Genomic DNA, 16116 nt, shown 5'->3' on the forward strand with positions numbered 1-16116 from the left:
TGTTCTACTAACTTCTCCCTTCATCCTTCTAGTGGTCAGCCTGAATTATGTCCCCTGTGCCACCTGCATTAATAACTATATTAATAAATATTAATAATGTAATCATGTTAGCTCAAATTAAAAGGCACAGTTCAAGCATTATCAGATTACACAAAGGTGCAAACAAAGCAGCACAGAAGCAAACAAATTTAAAGGGAAACATATAAAAAATGGAAACATGGAAACTATAATACAATAGCACCACTGTGAAAAAGAAATGGAAAGGTGAACAAATCAAGTTCAACAAACTAACAGCAGATTTTTACCTGTTAATATGTCCAGAAAGTAATGAAACATCACATCAGTGGCATGTGTCTTAGATTATTTTTTGAAGGAGAATAATTAAAAGATTGAAACTGCAGGACAGCCTTACAAAAGAGCTTATTTAAATCTGAAATACATTACAGAACCCTCTAGTAAACTGTGGGCCTTCATTAACTCTTTTTTTTGCATCCCATGACCTGATTATTGGCTTGCTTAGGTACCACTCTCAACAACACCTGATATTTATATGGTACTTTAATGTTAAAACAAGATGCTTTACAGATAAACAAATAGAAAATGGTACCAAACCAGAAATAGAGAGATGGGAAGGACAATCCAAAAATCATCACCTTTTAATAGCTCCATTTTGGGCCCTTCAAACAAAATCTTGCTAGAATCAGCTATTTTGTCTTAGTCTTGAAATAATTTATTATTCTTTATGAAATGTTACTAACCACCAACATCAGATTTAAAAAAAAGAGTACTTTGAGGAAGATTAAATTATCTGATGGTGTAAATCCAGAATACAACTCAAAGTACAGTATACAAATCCTCCATCTGCAGTATGGTACAGAAGGGTACAGCAGTATGAGCAAAAGATCACTCGCCTACCCCTCTATATCTCAGGTAGTGCAAGACACTGGGCAGATCAGGGAATTCAAGTAAAATAGAGGAAGTGTTCCCTCCTATTAAAAAAACTGATGAATGTTTTAAAATGGCCCTGATGTTTAATGCCCCAGCTTTAAGTAAAAATTAAGCAGTTAAATCTCAATCATTCTTATTTTAATCTAAATACTCTTTTTATAATTACATGGCATCCATTAGATTGGCAGTCAGTTCAAAAGATTTCTGTTGCCCAATCATTGATAAGATTCTTGACATGTGTTCATTTCTACTCTAACAGCCTAGAGTCCACAAGGTTCTTACTGTAGCTCACTCTGTCAGGCAGTGCCCAACTAGACTGCCCACCTTATGATGTGGGCTGAATTTTGGAGATAATAAAAGCAGGCTTTTGACCTGACAGATGCAGCATACGTCAGCTTTACAACATGACAAATATCCAAATCATGGCCTCATAGACATATATCATAGACATTTTATAAGTCAGCCTTCTACGGTTTCACATCTCAAATAAGCATAAAGGAGTTGTGTAAAGTAGTACTATGGAGGTTGCTGTCAGCAATAACTAGTGTAAAATTTGCAAAATGATGGGAGTGTCAATGTTACAGTAGAACTTCTTTTATTGACTGGATGAGTATCAGCATCAGACTATAACAGGCTTTAATTATTTTGTTTCAATTTGTTCTCAGAATGTGGGCAATATTGGCATAGCCATATTTTTATTGCCCATCCCAAGTTGTCTTAAGAAGGTTGTGGGGGGGCCTTCTATTTGAACCACTGCAGGCCTTGTGGCAATATAGTTTCCAGAGTGTTCTCGGGTAGGGGATTCCAGGATTTTGATGCAGTAATGATGAAGGAATGGTGATACATTTCCAAGTCAGACTGATGTGGGGTTTATATCATTTCTGTACTGTTCAATATCAGCAACTACATTTTTATACAATTGAGGATATTAATGCCAATATTTAGATTGGTAACTACATACAGTACACAGATAACATTGTTTTGTCACAAATTACTACTGAGAAGTTGCCTAAATTGTCTTGGTCAATTTAAGAGATTTTGGAATGACTATGAAAGCAGCCAAAATGAATCCCTTACAATGTCAAACACAACATCAGTAAATCTATTATCTGCTAATATTCGCCGTGGTGGAATAATATTTGTGCACTCCAATAGCATGGTAAAAGTATGAGGGTAAACAACTGATCTTACCACAGAAGTATTCAGTTAGCCAGCCACTTTTTTCCTTCAGTATGATGAAAATATTCAACAAAAAGGTGCACATTCCATGGGTCTCTTGCTTCAACATTACATTACAGACATGAGATGATCCCAGTTACCAAATTCAATTCAATTCAATTCAATTTCACTTCATTGTCCTTACAGAAATTCATTTCGGGTTTATTGCTCGATCATTAAAAAAGTACATATAAATGAATGATAACAATAAATGAAAGATTATCCAATCACAGAGATCTAACTTTAAAATATGTATTAAAACCTATTTGAATACGTTAAAACAATCAGCCAGTGAGTCCCACCATTAATGCATATCGTCAACCATTCATCAATTTCTGTTAAATGTTCTTATAGAGAAGGGCACAAGTGAGTTCGGGAACCAATTTGTCCTGCACCTGAGGGATTGTAGAACTTTTCCCTGAATGCATCCAACAGTTATACTGAAACATGGGGTGATTGTTCATGCCCCTCTTTACTTTCGCCAAAATTCTTTGAGCACAGATATCCAGAAAATTCTGCTCACCAAATACACTTCCTGCCTGGTTCAATAATCTCTTTACATTTAAAGAGTCTGCTTTCCCAAGGCCACAATACCGTGTGAGATGTCCAAAAAGGATAGCACTCTCAACTACAGCCATGTAAAAGAATTTCATGATTGTAGAATCTTATAATTGTCTATGTCCCATGGCCACCACATCTGTGCACTGTCCCCTCCCATTCAACTTATCATCTACTTTGACACCTTGATACTTGTAGTTAGTAACCATTTCAATGTCCACATCATGAATCTTCACAGGAACAATATTATTAATTGGCTTTTTCCTAAAGTCTATATAACTTGTTATTTCATCTTGTTTCGTTCAGTTTAAGAGAATTGTTATCATACCATTTTACAAACTTCTCCAAGTTTGGACTCCAAGTCTTCAACCATAAGCTACAAACCTACTACCCCAATCATCATCAACACATTTGGCTAATAGAGCCTTCACCCTCACCACTGACCTAATATACTAAAAGCTGTCTTCAAAGTATGATGGAAGGAAAGATACCAGTAGTGGATCATATAACACAGTTATACCCACCAACCAGTTCTGTCAGAATAGCAGAAAAGATAGTTGTACCTATATCTAGAAATATTGATGATGTAAGTGTCAGGAAGATATAATAATTTTCATAATGCAATTGGAATTTATTGTTCAGTAATAGTGTGTGTATGTCTTAATTGAATTAAAGGCAGCTGGTCTGAAGGCTTTGATGTAACAGAAGATAAGCCATGTTTGAAATGTTAAGTAGGTAAAATGGGGGATGTTTTAGGATGTTAGGTGTAAAGGGAACAATTGCATTTTTAAATAAACCAGGCTAGTTTGAATTCAAAAGAGGGAGTGATATTACACTTAGCCAGAAGTTAAGAAACAGTGTGTTTATTTTTCCCCAAAGATTACTGGTAAAATTGGTACTATAATAGATTTTATTATTAGAGAGGTAAAGTCCAAAGACATAGGGGAGAATTTTCAGCTTGGCGGGCGGGGGCGGGGCCCACTCACCAAGGTGTAAAATGATGCGGGGTGATGTCAGGCGTGCGTCCTGATGTCACTGCACATCATTTAGATTTTCAGTTCGGCGGGCATGCAGCTGAGTCGACTGCATGCCTGCTGAACTGTCAAAGGCCTGTTAAGGCCATTAATTAACTAATTAAGGCTATTGAGAAAGCTGCCCGTCCAGCCTTAAGGTTGGCAGGCAGGCGAAGAGCCCAGGCAGCCTTCGCATTTTTCATGGAGACTCAGCTACAGGCGGGATGAGGTTCCATGAAGGGTTTATAAATTAATTAAATTTGACATGTCCCGGTTCATGTGACATTGTCATATGAGGGGAAGTCTTAAATTTTCTTTTCTTTATTAATATTTTTAAAACTTAAAACAGAGGTGCCTCAGGGAGATTTCTGTGTTCTTTCGTGCACAAGTGCGAAAGAGTGCACTCCCGACTCAGGGAAACCCCCTCACCGCCTGCACAGAGAGTGCACAGCGCTTCTGGGCGTGCGTCACACAGGGCGGGCCTTAATTGGCCCACCCACATAAAATGGTGACACGGCCCCGATCAGGGGTGCCAATCGTGTCCACGCCCGCCCACCCATGCCTGCCACCGCACAGCAACCCCCCCTCTGCCCAATGGTAGGGGGGAAATTCTCTCCATAGTGAGAAATGGGAATTTGCATTCAAAGGGAAAAATATACATAAAGCAGTGAAGGCTGTACATAAGGGTTGGCATTCAAAGATCTAACAAGTGTGAAAAGCCTCCAGCATCTAAGCTTCAAGCTGCTGTCTAAAGAAACTGAAGTTAAGGAAACTCACTTTGAATTTGACTGCTCAGGGTATCGTGTTACTTTGTCTGCATCCTTGAAAATCCATGTGTCTCACTGTTGTTTTAACGGAGGTGTAATTGGGGTTTAGATTAATTAGGGGGTTTAGAAGTTATCATGGTAGTAATTTATAGATCTACATATGTGCTTAAAATCGTTTCTTCTATTAATAAAGGTTTACTCAGGGACTCAGATATTTACAGCAGAGGAGGAGATCATTCAGCCCATCATGTCCACACAGGTCAACAAAGATCTGACTACACTAATCCCATTTTCCAGCACTTGGCCCATAGCCCTGGAGGCTGTGGCAACACAAGTTAATATCTAAATGCTTCGTAAATGTTACAAGAGTTTCTGACTCAACCACCCTTTCAGGCATGAGTTCCAGACTCCCACCACCCTCTGGGTGAAAAAATTTCTCCTCAACTCCCCTCTTAGCCTTCTACCTCTTACCTTAAATCAATGCCCCCTGGTTATTGAGCCCTCTACTAATGGAAAAAGTGCCTTGCTATCCACCCTATCTACACCCCTCATAATCTTATACACCTCTATCAGGTCCCCTTTCAACCTTCGCTGCTCCAAGGAAAACAACCCCAGCCTATCCAATCTTTCCTCACAGCTCAGACCCTCCAGCCCAGGCAGCTTCCTGGTGAGTCTCCTCTGCACCCTCTCCAGTGCAATCACATCATTCCTATAATGTGGTGACCAGAACTGCATGCAGTACTCCAATTATGGCCTAGCCAGCATTTTATACAGTTCCAGCATAACCTCCCTGGTCTTGTATTCCATGCCTTGGCTAATAAAGACAAGTATTTCGTTTTGTAAGAAACCTATAAGATTTGGTGGCCTCCTTCTACTGAATTCAAAGCTTGCATCTCAAAGTAAGTACAAAGTGCAAAAATAGTTGTGGCGGCTGCTTCAAGTTTCCTTCTGGGATTTGGGCAGCTTGGTTTTTACCATTTGCCTGCCACAACACAGGAGAGTATTAGGTTTTCCGCTATGTCTTATTTAATGACTAAACTTTCATCGAATCATTGACTGGTTACAGGACAGAAGGAGACCATTCGGCCCACCATGTCTGTGCCAGCTCTCTATAAGAGCAACTCAGCTAGGCCCACTCCCACGCCTTATCCTCTTAGTCCGGCAAATGTTTTCTCTTCGGATAACTATCCAATTCTCTTTAAAAAAAACACAATTGGATCTGCCTCCACCACAGGCTTAGGTAGTACATTCCAGATCCTAACAACTAAGTGTGTCACAAAGCTTTTCCTCATGTTGCCATTAGTCCTTTAGCCATTCCCCTTAAACTGGTGCTCTCTAATTCACAATCCTTCCACTACTGGGAACAGTTTCTCCCTATCTACTGGATCCAGACCTCTCATAATTTATTTAGCCTATCGTGCACATTTATTTTATTCAGTATGCCTACATCTTATATCATACCTTTGTCCTCTGCCTCCTTTTCACTGTGGTCTTTGGGGTTCCTTCCACTTCTAAACTTCTCCTGTTTTGCCCGGATTCTCTCCATCCTGCCAGACAGAAATGTTTACAACAACTTTGAAACTGTTGGCTGAAACGCAATGTCACTTGTTAAAATGTGTAAAATCACAAAAGACTTCAAAACACATTAACCATCCAAATTCTGCTCTGTGTGAATATGAGGGTGTGGAGATTTCCATTTTGCTTAAAACTTTAGTCACACTGCAAGTGATCTCAAAGGTTTTGTGCTGGGCAACAAACGCTTGTGCTTTTAACAGCTGAGGTGGGAACGTCGAATGCAGCTCTTCTAATTCACCCATTTAAAACCAAATAATTTTCCGAAGCAGTCCTGTTAACACCCTTGAACAGAAAACTGCCATGGGAAACACTTACCACATTGACTGAGCCCTCAACCAGGTGGAACTCTCATCCTCATCTACAGGATAGCAACACACCATTGCCACACTACATCATATGGGTACTTTTCTAGCACTGATACCGCCCGTTAATACCAAAATGATAAATCTCTCAGAAACCTCTGTGCGCGAGTGTCATTTTTCAGCAATTTCAATTGGAAACCCTGAACATGGGGCAGAATTTACATCCCACGGGCGGGCGAGTGCTCGACCCGATCGGGCGTAAAATCACGCAAGGTGAGTTGGGCAAGTGTCCCGAAGTCATTGCGCATTTGCGCGATATTTCACTCAGCGGGCACACGCAGAAGTCGGAAGCGGGCCTGGCGACAATTAAGTGGCGATTAAGCTCATTAACGGCGCAATTGTCTGCACTTTTATCGTGGCCCGTCCAACCTTACGGTTGGCCGATAAGCAAATCGGCTAGGCGGGCTTTGCATTTTTCATCAAACTTCATCCAAGGGCGGGGTGAGATTTCCGTTAGGAAAAAAAAAATTAAAGATCTGAGGACAGCATTTTTATGAGGTATGCCCTCAGGTGCTTGATTGTGATGCATGGACAATTTTTTTCAGCTTTTTACAGCTTTATTTCATTATTTGTAGGTCTGCAGCTCCCTGAGGCAGCTGTCTGCCTTCACGGAGCTCTCTCGCAGAGCTCACCCTGCACTCACGGTGACATCATTGCCCGGCCTCTTCCCGCCCCCACCCTGGCAGCGCTGAGCTTTTCAGCGCAAGTTTCACGCTGGCTGTTTGTTTCATGCTGGCTGTTCGTTTCTCGGCCGCCCCAGGACCTGCGCGCCTGACAGCCAAAACATTCAGGCCATGGTGATGGGTTTCCATGCACGCCAGAAATTCAGTTGACTGATAAAAAAAAAACCCGGGTTCTGGAATTGTTCTTAGTGAAAGCAGTTCTATGTAATGCATTTAAAAAAAAACATTAAAGTGTCTAGATTGTGTTTGGCTTCTCCATAAGTCACACTTAAAATGCTTTCAATTATGCTATAGATGAAAGGCCTTCAACAAACTTACTGTCTTTTTAACTGTGCTATGGACTTCTTTTCTGCTTCACGGTGGAAATTCATGTTTTTGATTGTGCTCGCATTGAACAGCTGGTAGCCCCTGTGGGTAAACAAAACCATTCATTTCAATGATTCTTAGCATTTTAATTGTTTGACAAAGGAAAATCTCTGACAGAAATGCAGTGAAGGTAGAGCAGTCAATGTTCTCAAAATTACAATTATCCCCTGAATAACAATATTTCATCATAGATGCAGCTTAAAGAAAAAAAAGACTTGCATTTATATAGCACCTTTCATGACCACAGGGCACCCCAAAGTGTTTTACATCCAACGTGTAGTTACTGTTGTAATATAGGGAATGCAGTAGCCAATTTACACACAGGAAGTGCCCACAAATGGCAACGTGATAATGACCAGATAATCTGTTTTTGTTTGATGTTGACTGAGGTGTATCGGTCAGGACACCAGGGATAACTTCTTCAAAATAGTGCCATGGGGGATTTTCTACATCAATCTTAGAAAGCAGACAGGTCCTAGATTTATCATCTTCTCCAAAATATGGCATCTCCAACAATGCCACTCCCTCAGTACAGCATTGGTGTGTTAGCTTAGAATTTGTGCCCAAGTCCTGAAGTGGGACCATATTTGAATTAAAGCAGAAAAATATAACACATCCTAAATTAAGATAATATGTCCTTAAACTTGGCTGCTAATTAATAGCCATCTCACCATCAGCTGTCCAAAGATCACCTTTTGACTATCAACTATATCCAGCAATTTGTTGAACATGCAAGTACATACAGGAATGTCTGAACTTATTGGACAGCGAATGTTGCATAGGGCACTACTAAACTCACAGATGACATGCACATATTTTATTTAATGCCTGGAAATTCTTACTACAGGGTTCCTGAAAAAAGCAACATCCTACTCCTGCCATAACCTGAGCTATAAACCTAGTTAAAATCAGTTTATATTTTATATTTAGTTTATTCAGTTTATATTTGCTTTAATATCTCAAGAGTGCTACAGATATTCCCAACTGAACAATGTTGATTCCGTTACGAACTTTGACTTTATAGGAAAGCTGCCACATTACTGAAAGGGTGTGATAGTCATTCTTTTTACAAACATTCAATAAAGCTAAAGTTTTTCATGCTGAAAAATTAAGGTGCATGAACTCTGCTTGCATAAGAATTTACAGCAGTTTATTGGGAATAACAGGCTAAACTATACAGTTCCAGCTTTTAACAGGGAAGCACCCTATAATGTAATTGTATAACACGTATTAATCTCAAACTGTTTAGGTGATAATTATTTTTTATTATTATTCGTTCATAGGATGTGGGTGTTGCTGGCCAGGTTAGCATTTGTTATCCATAAGTACAAGAAGTCTGTATTCACATGGTCCATGGACATTCTGGTACAATTCAAATTGTGACTATTTGAATTGCAGTTACAAATGGTGTTCCTTGGATTTGATTTTCTGCCTTTAGTTGAGGAATTAAGGTGTGTATCTGTCAATCCCAATTTTTTTAAATGGACTCCTACTCTCCTGATTTTCTCTCTTTGTTTCCTGAAGGGTCCGGCTCTTGATTAGCTTTGATTTCACAGGCATCACCTGACCCCAGTACCTTATTCAAATACAAATTTATCATATGTGATGTTTGACAATGAGGCTGGGATTACTCCACTACAGCAGTATTACGGTGGTGTCAGACTGCTACTACCTGTCCTTCAAGAAGATACTGTAAATTGGAACTAGAAAGAAGGGAGGGAGAGGAGGTTGCTATAAAGCAGTCTCCTTTCTCTAACATAACCCAAGGTCATTTCCACTGCTTCCTGGGACTTACTCCTACTTACCCAAGGAAGCAGCAGGGGGTCAGGGAGATAGGAAAGGTATTCAAAAACCCCACCACCATTTCTATACAACAGAAGGAGGAACATACAGCCAGCAGGAGTTCCGGCAGGAACGGAGAAAGGGAAATCTTGGTTGGAGTGGTCTCATTGCTCCAGCTTTACATCATTCTTCAGCTTAAATTTCAGGTGGGATTGCAAAAGAAAAATTCTAGGTTCAACTGTCATCTGTATATTCCACCAGTGTTGGGGGAGGGGGTGTGATATATCTGAGCCACATCTGTTCTTTCCCAGTGTTTACACACACTTTCCAGTTGGATCAGGAAGTTTGACCAATTTGCTTTGCTCTCTAGCCCGAAAACGCTGAATGCAATTTCTTCTCCAGCTTCAAAGTTCATAATATAAGCCAAATCAGGAAATATTTGCTCTTATTCAGCAACTTATCATGATATCAAAACGTTTTAAAATGCTTCGCATAATAAATTACTTTTTTTTTCCCCCGAGTAAAGGAATCCACTCATACTAGATTAAGGAAGCCTCCTCTACTTGATCTTATTATACCTGGATGCTTGTAGTTTGGAGGCTCTCATATCAGCTGTTATATGTATGAAATAATAACTGAGGAAGACTCTGCGCTGAAGTAAAAGGAAAAAGAAGCAGATGCTATCCCAGATTATGCCAGCTTCACCAACAGGCAAGATACATTCTGGATCCTTTAATTCGTTTTCTAAAAAAAAAATTCATGGAGATACAATAAAGTTATCAAAAATTACCTGAGACAATAAGAACGTGCTGTTTAATTGAAAATATATTTGAGTGCAATATCATGACTAATTAGTATAACTTACTTAACTTGATTGTTTATCTTGTTTCCCCATGCCACCTGCCTCTATATTTCTTGTTACTTAAGGACGATGATAACCTGGAATATGAACTTCTCTCCAACTGCAGTTATTGCTGTTTGTAACCACCTGATAGGACTGTTGCTATTGGCTTCAACTTCCCCTTTGGAATTGCTTGGACCAGGCAAAGCTAACCTACCAACAGCTACTGACCTCAAACAACATGCAATCTAAAATTTCTTTTCATTACACGCACCAGGTGTAGAGTCAGCAGTCAAAACGAGTGGTGAATCAGCATCTTGTTATATTTTCCACCTGATTTCATTTTCCACTGGAGAAGAAAATCGAGCAAAATGCAACACGGCCAGCCAATCACTATCACTAGTTTTGTACTGAAGCAAATTTACACGCCACTTGTTTCAATTCACAAGCAAACTGATGACAGCGCAAAGCAGAAACAAGCCCTTACCGCCATAGTACCCTTTGATAGTACAGTGCAAGCTGAATAGTTGGATCATCCAGCAGAAATTACTTTGGAGCTGCTTCAAGAAAACACAAGCCAGGAGCTGGAGGGAAAAGCAATAAAAGCATGATTAAATTAATTAAAACAATAGAATACCTACTTTGATAAAACATTCATTTATAACTTCTTCAGAAATTGCACCCTATATAACAACCATTACAACCATCCTTTTATGTTATTCTCAGACATCATTAATGAGAGGGCTCTCTAATTTACAAAAACAATCCACTTATGTTGAAGAAAAATTACATCCAGACTACAATTTTAGAGCTACTATGTGTCCTTATTTGTAAGAAAACCAATCTAGCAATCATCTACCAAGGCATTCTAACACAATTCATCACTAAAGTTAACTGGTGAAAATGAATGACATTGGCTCATTTTGGTTTCAAAATATTTAGATGTTTGTCCAGAACTGTGCACAAATATCTAGCTCAATACACATTCCTCTACACTGGAAAAAAGATTGTGGCAGCATCATTCATGAAGGTAGAAACTTTTAGAACTGCTGGGTCTGTTTCTGGACTTGAAGATGGGGCAGAGGTTGAAGGATGAGGGAAAGGTAATATTTTTCAATTGATTTTGTCTATCCTCAACTCCATGAAGTAGATGTGAAGCCTTTCCGTTTTAAAGAAAAGAATACTTTGATAGATGACGTCAAATTGTTGCACTTAAAACAGTACTGGTTTCAGCTTAAACTGGGACAAATGGAGCTCCAAAGGTTGCCAACTTATCTAGGAAGGGAATCATCCATCAAGTGGAGGAGGCTTTCTCAATCTAGTTGGAATGGAATTTGAGCAATTTCCTTCTCATGCAAAAGGATTCCGGTCAACCTTGGGTGAATATTCATTTCACCATCTGGGTGGCAATTTAACAGACCAGATCACCCGTCCATTTTAGAACTAAACCAAGAACGTTAAAAAAAAAACTGCAGAAATTGAAAATGTAAAATGAAATCAGAAAACGTTGCAAATACCAAGTATGTCAGGCAGCAAGTTATAAAAGTTGACTGGGTGACCCGCTTTGCGGAACACCTTCGGTCTGCCCACAAGCATGACCCAGACCTCCCTGTCACTTGCCATTTCAACGCACCGCCCTGCTCTCATGCCCACATGTCCATCCTTGGCCTGCTGCAATGTTCCAGTAAAGTTCAACACAAACTGGAGGAACAGCACCTCATCTTCCAACTAGGCACTTTACAGCCTTCCGGTCTGAATATTGAATTCAACAACTTTAGATCATGAACTCTCTTCTCCATCCCCACCCCCTTTCCGATCCCCCTTCTTTCAATAATTTATATAGATTTTTCTTTTCCCACCCATTTCCACTATTTTTAAATGTATTTCTATCCATTGTTTTATCTCTATCTTTTAGCCTATTTCGATCCCCCACCGACCACCCCACCCCCACTAGGGCTATCTGTCACTTGCTTGCCCTGCTTTCCACCCTTAATTAGCACATTTCTTAGCTAATATCACCACTGTCAACACCTCTTTGTCCTTTTGTCTGTGACATCTTTTGTCAATCTCCACCTATCACTGGCCCTCTATCCAGCTCTACCTGTCCCACCCCCCACCGAAACCAGCTTATATATCACCTCTTTTCTATTTTTCCTTAGTTCTGATGAAGAGTCATTTGAACTCAAAATGTTAACTGTATCTCTCTCCACAGATGCTGTCAGACCTGCTGAGTTTTTCCAGGTATTTTTGTTTTTGTTCTAGATTTCCATTAGATCTAGATCTGCATTATTTTGCTTTTTATCTTAGTTATAAAAGTTAATGGCCTGGAGTTGTGGCCAGCAGGGAAACAAGGCGGCTCACTGCTGACATTGAAGTAAGTCTTGCTGAGAGATCTGGGAATTACTCTGATGGGAGCTTCACCTTTATGGCATGCAGTGGGATTGTAATTGGTTCCAGCATTCTTTACTGGGGAATTCCCGGCATGTCTTTTTCCATAAAGCTGTCCAATCAGCTAGTGACATCGAAAGGATTTTCACTGACACCCAACCAGGAAAGGAGAAGCACTGAAATAGAACCACTTGTGTTTTCTTTTACATAGAACAAATTAAAGATTGAGATATACACATGGGGTAAAGGTGGAAGCAGAAATATTCTGAAAAAGCATTTAAATGATTTTAAAAATAGTTCTAACTAATCAAAGAGAGATATTTAACAACATTCCACAAATATAAAATTACTTTTTCAGGGACAGTTCATTGTCCATCAGATTTTATTCATTATATCACCCTCAGAAACCCAGATACACCTGATTGATCAAAGTTTTTTGAGGGGGATTTCCAATAGTGTCACTGAAGTTGAAATTCTCATTGATTTTAATAATTACTGGCTCTGGGAGGAACCACAGTGCAGCCTGTATCAGAACACCAGTGACTGATTACAACTACACAATTTCCACACTAATCTGCTTAGGCCCGATATCCTGAAGTTGAGATAAGAACAAAATACTGCGGATGCTGGAAATCTGAAAGAAAAACAGAAAATGCTGGAAAACCTCAGCAGGTCTAACAGCACCTGTGGAGAGAAACAGAGTTAATGTTTCGAGTCTGTATGACACTCTGAAAAAGCTCTGGAAAAAAAAGTCATACGGACTCAAAACATTAATTCCTTTTTTTCTCTCCAAATGCTGAGATTTTCCAGCATTTTCTGTTTTTGATCCTGAAGTTGAGGTCAGTTTCAAAGGGATAATGATGGTGAACACTAATAGTTTATCGTGATGCTAGGAAGTTCTGAGGGACAAAGGGAACTTGGCATGTGTGTCCATAGATCTCTGAAGGCAGAGGGGCATGTTGGTGGGGTGGTGAAAAAGGCATATGGGACACTTGCCTTTATCAATCGAGGCATAGATTACAAAAGTAGGGAGGTCATGTTGGAGTTGTATAGAACCTTGGTGAGGCCACAGCTGGAGTACTGTGTGCAGTTCTGGTCGCCACATTATAGGAAGGATGTGATTGCACTGGAGGGGGTGCAGAGGAGATTCACCAGGATGTTGCCTGGGATGAAACATTTAAGTTATGAAGAGAGGTTGGATAGACTTGGGTTGTTTTCATTGGAGCAGAGAAGACTGAGGGGCAACCTGATCGAGGTGTTCAAGATTATGAGGAGCCTGGACAGGGTGGATAGGGAGTTTCAGCTGTTTCCCTTAGTTGAAGGGTCAGTCATGAAGGGACATAAATCCAAGGTGAGGGGCAGGAGGTTTAGGGGGGGATGTGAGGAAAAACATTTTTACCCAGAGGGTGGTGCCTGGGAGGGTGGTGGAGGCGGGTTGCCTCACATCTTTTAAAAAGTACCTGGATGAGCACTTGGCACATCATAACATTCAAGGCTATGGGCCAAGTGCTGGTAAGTGAGATTAGGTAGGTAGATCAGGTGTTTCTCGCGTGTCAGTGCAGACTCGATAGGCCGAAGGGCCTCTTCTGCACTGAGATTCTGTGATTCTGTGATGATCAACTCCACCTCCTCCCAAAATCTGGGCTATTGTTTCAGGTCCTTCTTCACAATCAATGCTTTGCAACTCTGAGAAATCAATAAATGCCTTATGATTTAATTAATCTATTTTGCCAGCTTGCTGCCCAGCTGTGGAGATGAAAATTACTCTCTCTATGTTTTTTTTTCTGGTATCCTTCCACCTAAGAAAGATAAAGGACATGCGACAAACAAACCCATTTCAGATGGGGTGTCTTTATATGGTGCACCTTTGCTGATGACTGAAGAGGTCAATCCTTGAGAGGCAGGTTCTGCCACAAGTGCCGCACATGAAGTTACCGGGTGCCGCTGTGGGTTGGCGTTGGTGTCTATTGCCAAGCCGTTGTAGCCACTGGTCACCATGGTGCTGCACGCCAGCCATTGGAGGCGTCGTCATTTTCCTCTGCTGTCAGCTGGTTACTCACAGATGCAATAATCAAAGTCAGGCCTTCATATCACAATTGCAAGCATCCTTGAAGCGGAGCTTTAGGCATCTTGCTGGTCGTCTGGCTCCAGTTACCTCACCATACAGGAAGTCTTGAACGTATCATCCTGCAGACATGCCCAAGCCAAGGAGGCGACCTCTGTTTGATGAGTGCTAACAAAACTGGGAGCTCCACCTTGGAGAGGGCTGCCACATTTCGGATTTTGTCCTGCTAGGATATACCCATAATGCACCGCCGACAGTGAAGCTGGAAATTGTTGAGTTTTTCTTGATAGCTGGAAGTCGTCTGTGATTCACAGCCACACAGCAGGATGCTGGGAACACACAGGCCTTATAAAACATTGGCTTGACCCAAACTTGATGTTATTCCACGTGCGTTTCATGACTCAGCCAAAGGTGACCGCAGCTTCCCTTATGCCTGTATCAAATTCTGCATCAAGGTATAGATTGCCTGTCACAGTGAACCCAAGGGACAGAATTTGCTAACCATTTCCAGTGGGGCGTTGTTTAGTGTGATCAGGGCAGAGATGCAACACCTTGTCCAATGACCCCAGGTTTCTTGATATTTATAGTCAGGAAAAAACTGGCATGGAACAGCCATTCCATGAGTCTTTGTAGCCGAGTTTCCATGTGGGCGGCTAGTGCAACATCATCAGCATACAGGAGTTCTCTCAGTCGGATGTGATATGTTTCAGTCTTCACTTCAGCCTTGAAACATTGTAGAGCTTGCTGTCTGACCTAACGTTCAAGTAGGCTCCCTCCATATCTGCAGGGAAGGTGAAAGTCAGGAGCATGGAGAAGAAGATACTAAACAGAGTGGGGGCCAGGTCACAGCCCTGTTTCACTCCATTCTTCACTCTGAAACTGTTTGAAGTAGAGCTTTAAAACTGTACAGTGCAGTTCATGTTGTCACGGAAGGAGTGAATGAGACTGAGGAGCTCAGGTGGACAACCAATTTTCCCCAAAATTTTGTAGAGACCTGCTCTGTTGATGGTGTTGAATGACTTAGTGAGATCTGCAAAAGTAAGGTGACAAGATGTACCCTGTTCTCTATGCTTCTCTTGTAGCTCGTGTATGGAGAAGATTATGTCCACAGTAGATCTGCCAGCACAGATACCGCACTATGCTTCTGGGTACACTTGGTCTGCAAGTAGTCGGAGCCTTTTAAGTTTGACCATAGTAGTTGTTGCAGTCTCCTCTGTCATGTTTATTTTGTGCAGAGTGATGATTTTTGCATCACACACCTCACGTGAAATGGAGCCAACCTTCCAGCAGAGAAGGAGAAGGTCATAAAGGTGGCAATGGATGGGCCTTTCCATGCTTGAGCAGTTCGACTGCAATCCCATCCTTGTTGGGTGCCTTTCTGTTTGCTAATCGGTCTATGGCCTTCTCGAGCTCAAGTAATGAGGGTTCTTCATTTAACTCATCCATGGCAGGAAGCTGCAGGAGAGCACCAACGCAGACTGGGAGATGTCTGTAGCTCACAGTAGCATTCAGCCAAGTGGAACATCTGTTTGCTTCTGTTGGTGAGTGCT

General features: G+C 40.9%; 1 protein-coding gene across 5 annotated transcripts in view; it reads right to left on the reverse strand.

Moving 5' to 3' along the window:
- Positions 1 to 16116, reverse strand: part of piezo1 (piezo-type mechanosensitive ion channel component 1) — a 358563-nt gene that overhangs the window by 55677 nt on the left and 286770 nt on the right. For all 5 annotated transcript variants that reach the window (XM_041191993.1, XM_041191996.1, XM_041191992.1 and 2 more), the window contains 4 exons: positions 10601 to 10697; positions 9851 to 10016; positions 7443 to 7532; positions 5966 to 6051 (listed from right to left, as the gene is read on the reverse strand). In XM_041191993.1, coding sequence (XP_041047927.1) covers positions 5966 to 6051; positions 7443 to 7532; positions 9851 to 10016; positions 10601 to 10697 — 439 coding nt within the window. The remainder of the gene's footprint in view (positions 1 to 5965; positions 6052 to 7442; positions 7533 to 9850; positions 10017 to 10600; positions 10698 to 16116) is intronic.

The sequence above is a fragment of the Carcharodon carcharias genome, chromosome 7 (assembly GCF_017639515.1).
Source record: "Carcharodon carcharias isolate sCarCar2 chromosome 7, sCarCar2.pri, whole genome shotgun sequence".
NCBI classification, from domain to species: Eukaryota; Metazoa; Chordata; class Chondrichthyes; order Lamniformes; family Lamnidae; genus Carcharodon; species Carcharodon carcharias.